Here is a 15693-nt window from a genome sequence, read left to right as displayed (position 1 = left end):
ATCTGTTCAGCACACAGACTGAATAGGTATGGTGAAAGGACACAACGCTGATGTACATCTTTCCTGACTTTAAACCACGTGGTATCCCCTTTTTCTGTTCAAATGACTGTATCCTTCCTGGTCTAGGTACAGGCTCCTCATGAGCATGGTTAAGTGTTCTAAAATTCCCATTCTTCGCGATGTTATCCATAACGATCCACTGTGATCAACACAGTCGAATGTCTTTGCATAGTCAATAAAACACAAGTAAACGTTTTTCTGGTGTTCTCTGCTTTCAGCCAAGATCCATCTTACATCAGCAATGATATCCCTCATTCCAAGCCCCCTTCTGATCTGGTGCTTGAACTACTAGTAGTTCCCTACCAATGTACTACTGCAACCATTTTTGAAGTATCTTCAGCAAAATTTTACTTATGTGTGATATTATGATACGGTTTGATAATTTCCAGATTCTGTCAGGTCACCTTTCTGTAGAATGGGCACAAATATAGATTTCTTCCAGACGGTTGGCCAGGTAGCTGTCTTCCAAATTTCTTGGCATAGTGAGTGAGCACTTCTAATGCTGCATTGTTTGTTGAAACACCTCAATTGCTACCCTGTCAATTCCTGGGGCCTTGTTTTTCATCAATGCCTTCCGTGCAGCTTGGACTTCTTCCTTCAGTACCACTGATTCTCAGTCACATGCTACTTCCTGAAATAGCTGAGCGTGGACCAATTCTTTTTGGTACAGGGGCTCTATATTTCTCCTCCATCTTCTTTTGATGCTTCTTGCATTGTTCAATATTTTGCCCATAGAATCCTTCAAAACTGCAACTCAAGGCTTGAATTTTTTCTTTAGTTCTTTCAGGTTGAGAAATTCTGAGTGTGTTCTTTCCTTCTGGTTTTATAACTCCAGGTCTTTACACATGTCATGATAATATTTTACTTTGTCTTCTCGAGCTGTCCTTTGAAATTTTCTGTTCAGCTCTTTTACTACACTTTGTTCACCTCAGCTACTCTAAGTTCAAGAGCAAGTTTCACAGTCTCTACTGACATCCACTTTGGTCTTTTCTTTCTTTCCTCTCTTTTTAATGAGCTTTTGCTTTCTTCATGTATGGTGTCCTTGATGTCATCCCACAACTCGTTTCAATGCGTTAATCTGTTCTTCGACTGGTCTCCAAATATACAGGGAAATACTCCAGGTCATATTTTGGTTCTCATGGACTTGTTTTCATATTCTTCAGCTTCAACTTGAACTTGCATATGAGCAACTGATGGTCTGTTTTGCAGGAGGCGCCTGGCCTTGTTCTTACTGAGGATACTGAGCTTTTCCACTGTCTTCTGCCACACACGTAGTTCATTTGATTCCTGTGTTTTCCATCTGCTGAGTTCCACGTGTATAATCACTGATTTTGTTGATGACAAAAGGTATTTGCAATGAAGAAGTCGTTGGTCCTGCAAAATTCTATCATGGGATCTCTGGTGTCTTTTGTATCACCAAGGCCATATTTTCCAACTACAGGTCCTTCTCCTCTGTTTCCAATTCTCACATTCCAATCACCAGTAATTATCAACGCATCTTGATCGAATGTTTGATCAATATCAGACTGCAGAAGTTGGTAAAAAATTTTCAATTTCCTCATCGTTGGCATTAGTAGTTTTTGTGTAAATTTGAATAATACTTGTATTAACTGGTCTTCCTTGTAGGCATATTACTATTATCCTACCACTGACAGCACTGTACTTTAGGACAGATCCTGAGATGTTCTTTCTGACAATGAACGCAACACCATTCCTCTTCAAGTTGTCATTCCTGGCATAGTAGACTACATAATTTTCTGATTCGAAATGGCCAATACCAGACCATTTCGGCTCACTAATTCCTAGGATATGGACCTTTATTTGTTCTATTTCAATTTTGGTGACTTTCAATTTTCCTAGATTCATACTTTGTATGTTCCACATTCCGATTATTAATGGATGTTTGTAGTTGTTTCTTTTCATTCTTGAGTAATGCCACATCAGCAAATGAACGCTCTGAATGCTGTACTCCATCCACATCATTAATGCCAAGTCTATTTTGCTGAGGCATCGCTTCCTGAGTCATATTTTGAGTGTGTTTCAACCTGAGGGGCTCATCTTCCAGCACTGTATCAGACAATGTTTTGCTGCTATTCATAAGGTTTTCACTGGCCAATTTTTTCAAAAGTAGACTGTCAGGTCATTCTTCCTAGTCTGTCTTTGTCTGGAATCTCTGCTGAAACCTGTCCACTATGAGTGGCCCTGCTGGTGTTCAAAATACTGTTGGCACAGCTTCCAGTACCACAGCAAAATGCAAGCCACCACAGTACTACAAACAGGCATATGGTGGACAAATCAAACAGACAAATAGAAATCATACAAAAACAGCAACTAGAAATCCAGAAGATTAACAATAAAATATTAGAAATAAATAACTCAATCAAAGCACACAGAAGTAGAATTGAAACAATGGAAGAAGGAATTAGCAAAACAGGACAAATTCCTTCATACCAGTTTGTCTGAAGAATCAGAAAAAAGAATTTAAAAATGCAGAAAACCTAAGAGTTACATGCGGTGCTATGAAGGGGAATAATTTATACATGACTGGAATCCCAGAAGAAAAGAAGACAGAAGAAAAAAAAAAAAAAAGCACAGGGAAAATTTTTTGAAGATCTACTGGAAGAAAACTTGAACAATATCATGAAAGATTTCTATCCAAGAAGCTCAATGAACCCCATACAAGATAGACCACAAAAGAAAGTCACCAAGACATGTCATAATCAAACTTTCAAAGTCCAAAGATAGAGAATTCTGAAAACAGCTTGAAAAAAAAAAAAAAAAAAAATTACCTAGAAAGGGACTCCAAAAAGGCTAAGCTCTGATTTTTTTGGCAGAAGCCATGCAGGAAAGGCAATGGAATGACATAACTAAAACCCTGAAAGAAAAGAATTGCCAACCGAGAATCATGTACTCAGCAAAACTGTCTCTCAAATACGATGGCAAAATCAAGACATTCTCAGATAAACAGAAATTAAGGGAATTTGTAAAAGTCAGGCCACCCTTACAAGAAATCATATGGAGAGTAAGTCATGGCAATATCAAGAAATAAGAGACTGTTTTAAACATAGGAAGACAAAGGTAAATGTCAAAGTAAATACAGAGAAAGTTAATAAACCTATTCCCCAAAATAAAGAAAAGTATAAAGACTCAGTAAATACAAAAGCAACAACAATGAAGGAAATATAAAGAAAACACAAAGAATAAAAAAACTCAGCACAGAAAATTAAGTGGAACAAAGAAAACACCAACTGCATAACAAAATGACAATAGCAAATTCATACTTATAATCACACTGACTGTAAATGGTTTAAATGCATCAGTCAAGAGATAGAGAGTGGTAGAACGGATAAAAAACTATGACCCATCAATAAGCTGCCTACAAGAGATACACACCTTAGACACAAAGACATTAATGGGTTAAAAAACAAATGATGGAAAAAAAAAATGCAAACAGTTACCAAAAAATAGCAGAAGTGGCAATAGTAATCCCTGACACAACAGACTTTAAATCAAAACACATCATAAGAGACAAGGAGGGGCATCACATAATGATTAAAGGGACAATCCATCAAGAAGAGATAATCATAATATCAACACACCCAATGACAAGGAGTTCCAAAATACATAAAACAAACTTCAGCACTGAAAAGAGAAATCAACAGTTCCACAATAATAGTAGGAGACTTTAACGTTCCACTTTCAATGATGGACAGAATAAACAGAAAGAAACTAAACAAAGATACATAAGATTTAAATAACACAATTAACCAACTTGACCTCATAGACATATACAAAACATTCCACCTGGCAGCAGCATAGTATACATATTTTTCCAACACACATCGATGAACCTCTAGGACAGGCCCTATTTTAGGCCACAAAGCAAGCTTCGATAAATTCAAAATCATTAAAATAAAGACAGCATCTTCTCTGACCACAACGCCAAGAAATTAGAAACCAATAACAGGAAGAACGGGGGAAAAAAAAATCAAACACATGGAAATTGAATAACATCTTACTGAAAAACCATTGGGTAATAGAATAAACTAAAAATGAAATAAAAAAAATTCCTAGAATCAAATGAGAATGAGAACATACCAAACCTGTGGGACAAAGCAAAAGCAGTGGTCAGAGAAGAGCTCATAGCAGTAACTGCACACATCAAAAAAGAAGGAAGGGGCAAAATCAATAGCTTATGCCTACAACTCAAATGAAAAGGGGGGAAAAACCCCAGCAAAAGATGCCCAGTCACCAGAAAAAAGTAAACAACAAAGATTACAGCAGAAATGAAATAATCAACAGAAAAACAACAGAGAGAATCAACAAGACTAGAAGTTGGTTCTTTGAGAAGATCAATAAAATAGACAAACCACTGGCCAAATTGACAAAGATGCATATAACCAAAATAATAAATGAGACAGGCGATATTACAACAGAACCAGCTGAGATAAAAAGGATCAAAACAAGAATATTATGAAAAACTGTACTCCAACAAATTTAAAAACCTAGAAGAAACGGACAAATTTCTAGAGTCATACTACCTACCTAAACTAACACAAACTGAAGTAGAAAATTTAAACAGACCCTTAACAAAAGAGCAAATTGAAGAGGCCATAAAAAAACTTCCAAGAAAAAAAAAAGCCCTACCTCAGACTACTTCACTGGAGAATTCTACCAAACATTCAGAGAAAGGCTGACACCAACCCTACTCAAACTACTACAGGACAGAGAAACGGAAGGCATATTCCCAAATTCATTCTATGAAGCCAGCATAATCCTGATACCAAAGCCAGGCAAAGACACCACTAAAAAAGAAAATTATACACCAATATCCCTCATGAATACAGATGCAAAAATTCTCAAAATCTTAGCCAACAAAATTCAACAGCACATCAAAAAATAATACACCATGACCAAGTGGGATTTGTACCAGGTGTGCAAGAATGGCTTAACCAAAGAAAATCAATCAATATAAATTCACCACATAAACAGAACAATGGAAAGGAATCACATGATCATCTCGATTGATGTGGAAAAGGCATTTGATAAAGTCCAACACCCATGCTTGATAAAAGCTCTCAGGAAAATAGGAATAGAAGGGAAATTCCTAAACATAATTAAAGGCATACATATAAAACCCACAATCAACATTATTCTCAATGGAGAAAGACAAAGTATTCCCCTTGAGAAAGGGAACTAGACAAGGATGCCCTTTATCACTTTTATTCAATATCGTACTGGAAGTGCTAGCCAGAAAAATAAGGCAAGACAGGGGAAATTAAAAGGCACCTAAATTGGTGAGGAAGAAGTAAAACTACCCTTATTTACAGATGACACGATCCTATACGCAGAAAATCCCAGAGACTCTGGAACTAATAGAAGGATTTAGCAAAGTGGCAGGGTACAAGATTAACATACAAAAACCAGTCGGATTCCTCTACACTAACCAAGAGAACTCCAAAAAGGAAATGTGGAAACAATAACATTTACAATAGCCCTCCAAAAGATAAAATATTTGGGAATAAATCTATCTAGGGAAGTAAAAGACTTATACAAAGAAAACTACAAAACACTGCTACAAGAAACCAAGAGACCTGCATAAATGGAAAACATATCATACTTATGGATAGCAAGACTTAATACTGTGAAAATGACAGTACTTCTCAAAGTGATCTACAGATATAATGCAACCCCAATCCAAATTCCAACAAGATTTGTTAATGAGATGGATAAATAAAGCATTACTGAAGACGAAGAATAAAGTAGGAGGCTTCATGCTCCCTGATCTCAGAACCTACTATGTAGCCACAGTAGTCAAAACAGCCTTGTATTGGTACAACAACAGACACATAAACCAACGGAACAGAACTGAGAACCCAGAAATAAACGCATCCACCTATGTACAGTTAATTTTCCACAAACGGTTGAAATCCATTAAATGGGGAAGAGATAGTCTCTTCAACAAATCGTGCTGGCAAAACTGCATATACATTTGTAGAAAAATCAAACAGGGTCCGTGCTTCACATCATGCACAAAAACTAACTCAAAATGGATCAAAGACCTAAATGTAAAAACCTAAAACCATAAAGATAATAGAAGAAAAATAAGGGCAAACCTAGGAGCCCTGATTTATGGCATAAATAGACTATCAAACATAACCTAAAAAGCATGAACAGCAGAAGAATCCATTGGGATCTCCTGAAATGCAAATACTTATGCTCATCAAAGACTTGGGAAAAAAATTTTGGCTATGACTTTTCTGACAAGAGCCTAGTTTCTAAAATTTATAGAAAACCACAACTGAACAACAAAAATACAACCCAATTAAAAAACGGGCAAAGGACATGAACTGACGCATTATTTACAATAGCAAAACGATAGAAGCAGCCTAAGTGCCCAGCCACGGATGAATGGATAAACAAACTGTGGTGAATACACAATGGAATACCATGTAACATTAAAGAATAAGGACAAATCTGTGACACACCTCACCACATGGATAAACCTGGAAGGCATTATGCTGAGCGAAATAAGTCAATCACAAAAGGACAAACACTGTATGAGACCACTCTTACAAAAAGTCAAGAAAAGGTTTTCACATTCTTTGACGGTTACCAAGGATGGGAGAGGGGAGGAGAGGTAAAACCACTAAATAAATAGTAGACAGGTACAACTTTGATGAAGGGAGAGATAAAATACAAGGGAAGTCAGCATAACATAATCAATACAAAAGAAGACACTGAAAGGTAAGCAAGAGTGAAAGGTAACAAGGGTAAATCTAACACATATACAATCCTGCAACAACAATTACAACAAACAGTAATGTACGAATGGATACACAGGTAGATATGTAAGCTAAATAGGGATGGGGAGGGCATATGGAAGTATACCCACATACATATATGTAAGTATACATGCTGCAAATATACCTCTGTATGCAATAGTCTGCACAGGGGACACAGTCATGAAAACTCAGCCATAACCATTCCTCTCAGGACTGAGATACTGGGATTGAGGGCTAGGGACCATAGTCTCAGGCGACATCTAGGTTAACTGGCATATTGTAATCCTCATAGACAATGCTTTACACCTACCTTGGTGAGAAGCTACTGGGGTCTTAAAAGCTTTCGAGTGGCCATCTAAGATACAATAATTGACCTCTTCTCGTCCAGGGCAAAGAAGACAGAAGAAAACCAAAGACTCAAGGAAACACTTAGTTCAAATGACTAATGGACCACATGAACCATGGCCTCCATTAGTCTGAGACAAGAACTAGATGGTGCCCAGCTACCACTACTGCTGTTCTTATGGCTGTTTTGACCGCTCTGACTGGGACCACAATAGTAGGTCATGGACAGAGTGGGACAGAAATGTAGAACAATATTCAAACTGGTAAATAAGGCCAGACTTACTGGTCTGATAGAGACTGGTGGAATCCCTGAGACACCCTTCAAACTTGGAACTGACATTCCTGGAGATCACATTATAGCCATACAAAAAAAAAAAAACCAAAAACCAAACTCAGTGCCGTCGAGCAGACAGGCCTACAAAAATAACAGTAACACCAGTGAGCAATGTATGCCTCAGAACAATCAACTATTCAGAGCAGCATTTGCCCAAAAGCAAAGTTCAGAAGGATGGTAGCGGGGGAAAGCTCAGTGAATGGACACGGGGAACCCAGGGCGGAAGGTGCTGAAACATTCAGGGGTTTGCAACCAATGTCATGAAACAAGCTGTGTATAAACTGTTGAATAGAAAACTAATTTGCTCTGTAAACTTTCACATAAACAATGATAAAATGCTCAAAAAAAAAAAAAAAAAAGAGAAATAATATGCATTGCATTAGTTCTATTAGACTGCTTTCCCCTCTCTTAACAACTTCAAGCTACTAGGGTTCTGTGACTTCCTCCATTCCCACAGCCTTTGCCTCTCTGGTACTTTTTTGCAACCTTCTTCGGTGAACCCGGAATTACTCCAACTCTAAGTTCTTAAACGATAATACATGTATTTCCCACCATTCAGTCAACAAACATTTATATAAATTATACACACACACAATGTCAGTGACCACAAACTCCTTTCTCTTCAGGTCTCTGTTACTCTGACTATACCTTTTCATCCTCATCTAAACCTCTAAGTCCCCTTATCCTCCAGCCTTCTGCCTGTACCCTGCCCATCTTTTTGGGTGTTCTACCCAGGGGAGAGAGAGACAAGAGTGTACTTAGACTGCTTTGCAGAATCTTTGAAACATTTACTGACTTCACTGCTGTGTGCTGACATAAACGCAAAGTGAAATACCAAGCCCAGCTCAAAGCAGTAACCTGAAACTTGAGCTGCAGTCAATATAAGCTCTTTTCCCACATTATGAGATCTACAACTCCCTCCCTCCCTGTTACACACTCATCACAACAATCTACATCCCATAAATTTCAGTTAGGGGAGCCATTACAAGAAAGGAAGATGAAGAAAATTTTTAATGTTGTTCTTTCAGGAGTCTCAGGTAGTCGATAATCTTTTCTTGATAAGCCATTAACGTCATCACTAACATATCAAGTGTTATTCTGTGCTGCGATATACCAAAAAAACCAAACCCATTGCCTTCGAGGGGATTCTGACTCATAGAGACCCTGTAGGACAGAGCATAACTGCCCCATAGGGTTTCCAAGGAGCACCTGGTGGACTTGAACTGCCGACCCTTTTGGTTAGCAGCTGTAGCTCTTTATCATTATGCCACCAGAGTTTCCATGATACTCTTAGGGGCTACTAAATTAGTACTACTTGTCCTGCAGTTGATACAAGCTCTTGTCCACATTATGAGATCTACTTGTCAGTGAATTAAGTTCCTCCTACTTCTGTCACCATTTGCTTTTTGTGTCACCATTTGTGTTTATCTCTCCCCCTCCCATTTGATATCTTAGTCCGGCTATTGATGATGCTTTCAGTGTGTGTGCTACTTGGCTTCTGATAATTTAAATACCACCTTTGTACTGTATCACTGTCATCTATGAATCTTAACATTTGGCTCAACTCCCAGCTTCTAGATTTGCAAATATTTTTTCCATGTGTGTCAAGTTCTGGACAATTATCAAGTGCTTAGAACCTCACTCTTAATGGTAAGTATTTTCTAACATCAGAAATTATATTTGTTGGGGGATGGGAATTTCCAGTGATATGAAAAAGCTATGTAACAGGTACTTTATTTACCTTGAGAGTTATGGTTATGAGACTACATTTTTGTCTTTTGATTATCCTTTTGTTTTTGAAAGTGATACATTTCCTAAAGATAATCTTGATCTTAAATTAAGATTGATGGTACTAACCCACTAGCTTTACCTAATCCTTCCAGAAAGATCACTGTAAAAGTCCATTTATATATGGAACACCTACTATGTGTGAGTTACTGCAAGAAAACAAAAAAGGCAGCTCCTATTCTCAAGGAACTTAAAATCCTGTAGGGGAAAAATATATACCCATATACTATGCAATATATAAGAAGTGGTACAAATAACTTGATCTAGACCCCCAAGGATGGGTAGAATTTCAAAAGGCAGAGATGGGGGAATGCATATCAACATTAACAAAGCTACAAAGAAAGGAAAACACCAAGTGAGCATGTGAGAAGTCACGGCTGGCTGCAAAAATGGATATGTGATTGGACGTATTGAGAGAAAGGTACAAAGGCAAACTAGGATAAAACTGGGTAAGGCCTTAAATGTCAGGGTATCTAGACTTCATTCAATGGACAAGAATGCCAACTAAAGGCTCTTTATGAGCACAGAGGTGAAAAGATCAAACAAGTACCGTAGAAGATTATTTTGGTAGCTCTTGCTCTAAAGATATTGAACCCTGACTTGGATGATTAAATTTATAAATTTGTACTGAGCCCTTACATATGACAAAGGAGTAAGCATTCAGCTGCTGACTGAGGTTGGCAGTTTGAACCCACCAGCTGCTCCGCAGGAGAAAAGACCTGGTGACCTGTTCCCGTAAAGATTACAGCCTGGGAAACCCTATAGGGCAGTTCCACTCTGTCCTATAGAGTTTCTATGAGTCAGAATCAACTCAAGAGCACACAACGACAACACTATGGCAGGCACTGTACTTAACACTAAGGATATAAAGATGAGTAATGATTTGTTCCTGCTGGTCTTCTGACTTCATTCCCTTCTACTGTTCTTCCTTGCACATCAGTTAGCCACACTGGCTGCCTTGCTGTTCCCAGGTATGTACCCATTTTGGGCCATTTGCACTGGCTGTTTCTGTTCCCAGAATCCTCTTTCCCCAGATATGTGTCTAGCTAACTTCCACCTGCCCTATAAGACTTTGCTCAAATGTCGCTTTTCCAATGAAGTCTATTCTGACCACCCTATTTTAAAATGTAACCAGCTCTAATGTTTTTTTCTCCATATTGTTCACCATATAACACAGTATATGATTTACTCATTTATTATGCTTACTGTTTGTTTCTCCCCACTAGAACGTAAACACCACTGGGACAAGGGTCTTTGCCTCTTTTATTCATGGATATATTCCAAGCACCTAGAAAAGTACCTGGCACGTATGAGCACTTAATACATATCTGTATGTATTGTTAAAGACAGGAACTATAAGAATTCACAATCTTCTCAGTAAAGAGAATTAATTAAACAGTGTGATAAATACAATGAAAGCGGGATATACATAATGTGCCATGAGAGCCCAAAGGAGACCTACCTAGAAAGACTCAAGGAAAGCTGCCTCTAAGAAGGTCGTGATTTAGTTAAGTGAAAAGAGTATGTCTGCCATAAAAATAAAAGGTATTACAAGCTGAGAGAACAGCAGGAAGGATACCCTTTTACTACACTGAAAGGATCTGTCTTAATCGTCTAATTCTAGCACCCAGTAAGAGCTTGACACATGGTGCCATTCAATAAACATTTGTTAAACTGAACTACACTAGAGAGCTTCCCAACCAGTGTGCCAGAAAGGGTGGCATTGATCCCCTCAGACTTAAGAGTTGCAGGTCTAATTTCTCTTCTCTCTACTATAATATGCCATACAATTATTATCAGTTTCTGCATGCCACTGTATGAATAAGGTTAGAAAGACTGTCTTTGGTTACTCATAAGCAAATAACTATTTAAAAAATATATATGTTAGTGTAGGTACCTTTACAGCTTAAGATATTTACATTATTCTCATATTCAGGGAGATAAACTTTTTAGAATGAATTCATTTTTATAATTCCAAAGATAAGGCCAAATGAGGAGTGCTGCCAATATATTATCTTCTTCCTTCTTTCCCAATGTGCTAATAGACTTGAAATAAACAGATTTACCAAAGATATACTATACCGTGTATATCTGTAATCTTGAAGTTCTCAAATGGTATTTTTTTTTATCAGAATCAAAGCTAAACAGTGTCACTAGTATATGAAAAAGAAAAATAGCATAGAAACATACCTGTGGGGCATATCCAGGAGGCACATAAATAGGAGGCACAGAACCATTTGGGGACATCATTGGAACCTGAGCAGGACCTGAATGGGTTACAGAAATGTTGTATTAATCCAAGGTGGCTTAGCAAGCTAGAGTTGAAAACAATTTGAATTATACTTTGAATATTTCATCAAAACTAAGCAAAATAGTGACTGTATTACTATGAAAAGAAATTCACATGCTTGACCTGCTATAAAATATAACTGTTATCTTGTAACATTTACTACCCTTCACTTACAGCTGTGTTTCTGAAACTTGCCTGGTGCTAACAGTCACCTGGGAAACTCTTCAGATACAGATTTCTAGGCCGAAAGAGGTTCTTAGTATGTTTACAATGGGGTCTTCAATCAGTGTATTTTACTTAGCAAATATCCCAGGTGATTCTTATGACTGTGCAAGTGTTTAGAAACATTTACCTAGAGGAAAATCAAACTAAACTTTGCAAGTAAAATCAATGAAAGAAACAAAAGACAAGATTTTAAAAAGTAGTAAGAAAAATGTCAAGGAGGAAAAGCAATAAGTGGGAGACTGGTTAGAAAATTGGAGCTAGCTTTGTTAGGGGTAAAGAACTGTTATATAATGTGTAAGTCATTTCTATGGGACTGCTGTACATGTATATTTACCCAAGGAAAATTTTTTTGCTTCTTAAACTGAAAAATTAAAAAAAAAAAAAATTCAGCTTGTCTTACACTGTATTTCTTTTAATTTTTACAGTGTTATACTTAACCAATAGCTTTAATAAATATTATCTGGAGTACCTTTCTCTCCTTTCTGGGATAAAATGGGTACTTTGGGAAGACGTATTTTATTCTTCCTAGTAACTAAAATCTTCCTTGCCTTACGTAACTTGAAGAAAGTATTTTGCCTTCAGATCCTTTCTTTGCTATAACTTTAGACTACACTGTTCCTCTCACCGACCAGTTTTTAATAACTTGACATGAAGTCTTCTCAAAGAGCCTTACATATTTCTGAGGAAATAAATGTACACAAGAGTCTGATGAAGAATGTAATAAGGGGGAGAGCTCCTTTTATATGCTGAATTTTAATTCACAGAGTTCATATGATGGTCTCAGTTATTATTTATATAAAGAATTGAAAGAGTAAAACCTTAATAGTAGGGCAGAAAACAAAATTTACTGGTAACATTCCACATGCTTCAGAAAAACACAATGAAGAGCAGTTAGGTTACAGCAAACCCAGTTTATAGCCACTCTCTTCTTTCTAGGGAAGGAGGAGGGATAAGGCCAGATCAAGGCAGTGGCAGGGGCAAGGAAAGGGAGGGGAGGGAGGTAGGAAGGAGTAAGAAGACAGAATGTAGAAAGAAGAGGTGCAGGAGAGGATATACTGAACAGTGGTAAGGAAAAGGGGAAGGGAGAAAGAAGGGAAAGGGAAAAGAAGAGAGACAAGCCGGGAGAGAGGAGGTGGGAAAAGAGGAGAGGTAAGAGGAGAAACAGAAGAGTGAGGTGTAAGCTCAGGGAGACAGGGAAGAGTAAAGTGGAGGGGGAAGAGAAGATAAAGAGGGGGAAAAGAAGTACAGGAGAGGAGAAATGGAAAAAAGGAGTGGAAGGAAGAGAAGGGAGAAGAGGGAAGGCAGAAAAGGTGGGATGGGCAAGGGAGAGTATGAACAAGAAGTGGTTAAGAGGAAGTAAGGAGTGTGTATTTTTTTTTTATGTATGTGCGTAAGGAACTACCAAATTACACTATATATGGCTATAAAAATGACTTTTCAGCAAAATACTTCCCCATCCACAATAAACCCCCTAAATACATGAAGTTGTTCAAATTATTATCTTAAAATAGCTAATACTTAGAGAAGCACTGGTAGCACAGTTAAGAGCTCGGCTGCTTAACCAAAAGGTCAGCAGTTGGAATCCACCAGCCACTCCTTGGAAAGTTTATGGGGCAGTTCTATTCTGTCTTATAGAGTTGCTATGAGTCAGAATCAGCTGGATGGCAACAGGTTGCCTGGGTGGCGCAAGTGGTTAAGTGCTGGACGACTAGCTGAAAGCTGGGTGGTTTGAACCCACCCAGAGGTGCTACAGGTCACAACCTCGAAGACCCCATGAAGCACAGTTCTACTGTGCACACATGGGGTCACTCCAAGTGAAAAGCGACTGGAAGGCAACTTACAATGACAAAACCTACAGAGAACTTACTATGTGTCAGGTCTTACACATATTTTTTTTCCCTCCTCTGATCCTCATAATCATTTTATTAGGTAAATATTATTACTGACATCCCTATTCTCCAGAAGTGGAAACTGAGGCACAGAAGAACGAAACTTGCCCAAGTGGTAAAACTGGGATTCAAAACCAGGCAGTTTCATTTCTAAGGACATGCCCCTACTGCCTACTGAGTAAACATTACAATGCCATGAACTATTGGCAACTGGTGTAATCTAGGAAACCCTGGTGGTGTAGCGGTTAAGTGCTATGGCTGCTAACCAAAAGGCTGGCAGCTCGAATCCACCAGGCGCTCCTTGGAAACAGTTCTACTCTGTCCTACAGGGTCGGTATAAGTTGGAATTGACTTGATGGCAATGGGTTTGGTTTTGGTTTTTTGGTGTAACCTGAGGTTTAAGAATTATGCTTTGATGTGTCTAAGAAAAATCAAGGCTTTGTCTTTGTATCCTTGAAAAACAGGAGAAAAAGAACAAACTTTTCCTAAGTTTAAACCGACATTACCTATTAATTTACTGAAAAATCTTGTGAAGTGCTTTACACCTCTAGGTAAGAAAGGCTTCATTCAACAACTCATAACGTCTGTATTCTGGGCTCAAAGCGAAATAAGGCCAATCTTAGACTAATGCTGGTTTATTTCTATTAGTTAATGTATATAAAACTATAATAAACTGGAAACCCTGGTAGCATAATGGTTAAGTGTTATGGCTGCTAACTAAAAGGTCGGCAGTTCGAATCCACCAGATGCTCCTTGGAAACCCTGTGAGGCAGTTCTACTCTGTTCTGTAGGGTTGCTACGGGTCAGAATAGACTTGATGGCACTGGGTTTGTGTTTTTTTTTTTTTTGGCTTATAGTAAACTACCTATCACTAGATATCTGAAGCCTAAGGGTTGGCCTAGATATTATTCATAACATATGAAATTCAGCTGAGAACCAAAAAAGAGAATTCACTGAAAATGGTATTTATAATGCTAATAATGAATACAATAAACTAATATTTACGGAGCTTCTGCCATCTTAAATCATTACAGCAAGCTTTTTTTTTGGCCATCAGAGTTTTAAAAACAGTTATTGCTGATTACATTTAAAATCATAAAACTACATACTGCTTTGGGTTCTTTTACTAGAAATAAACATATACAAACACTGTATAGTTGCTATTCAAACCATATTATATTTTGATAGCTGCTAAAACGGTTTATAATTCAGTAGTAAAAAATTCTAGTTTATCCTTTAATTACATTTAAGTGTAGTACTGAAAACAGGACAAAACAAATCTAAAGTAAACCACAGGTAAATGTACTACTAGTCTAAATCCAAAGACAATGATTAACTCACTTCTCTACAAAGCAATCATTTTACTCTAGCAAGTAAATTTTCATACCTGAGGCTTCATGGTACACTGCTAGGATTTTTTTTTTTTTAAGACAATTCATTGGTATCATATTTAATACCTAAAAATACTGGTGTGAAATAACATATTCAATACTGAACACATAACACCCCATTGTATAAACATAGTATATGTATGTTAACATTCAGAATCACAATATTTACATTGCAGCACCATTTCTGTTGCTATTTGTGTGCCTATAGTAAGATCCTAAAGCCCTGCATACTTAATAATGCAAATGTTTGATTACTCCCTTAGTTCCAACAATACTTTGCAATTTGACAAGTACTTGAAGATTGGCTACAGGCTCTGATTTATATTTGTATGCAGTGAGGGGAATTTTGTCCCTAGGAAAAAGCTAAATCCGTTACAGTTTGTACCATTAAATGCACACCCAGCACAAGCGTAGTAATATCTGAACAACTGAGGATATACCTACTAAAAAATCTAGCTCCTTAATAACCTACTTGATTTGAGAAAAATCTATCCAAAACTACCTACAGAAGAAACAATTCTACTCCAAATTGCCTTAAGGAGAAATTTAAGACACCACCTCATCCCAATTCCTTAAAAAGTGCCAC

At 37.5% G+C, this 15693-nt stretch overlaps 1 protein-coding gene across 9 annotated transcripts in view; it reads right to left on the bottom strand.

Moving 5' to 3' along the window:
• The window catches only part of FNDC3A (fibronectin type III domain containing 3A), a 232976-nt gene that overhangs the window by 70946 nt on the left and 146337 nt on the right, over positions 1–15693 (bottom strand). For all 9 annotated transcript variants that reach the window (XM_003412622.4, XM_010592624.3, XM_064270144.1 and 6 more), the window contains one exon: positions 11503–11579. In XM_003412622.4, coding sequence (XP_003412670.3) covers positions 11503–11579 — 77 coding nt within the window. The remainder of the gene's footprint in view (positions 1–11502; positions 11580–15693) is intronic.

The sequence above is a fragment of the Loxodonta africana genome, chromosome 17 (genome assembly GCF_030014295.1).
Source record: "Loxodonta africana isolate mLoxAfr1 chromosome 17, mLoxAfr1.hap2, whole genome shotgun sequence".
Lineage (NCBI taxonomy): Eukaryota > Metazoa > Chordata > Mammalia > Proboscidea > Elephantidae > Loxodonta > Loxodonta africana.
This window is presented reverse-complemented; position numbering and strand designations above follow the sequence as displayed.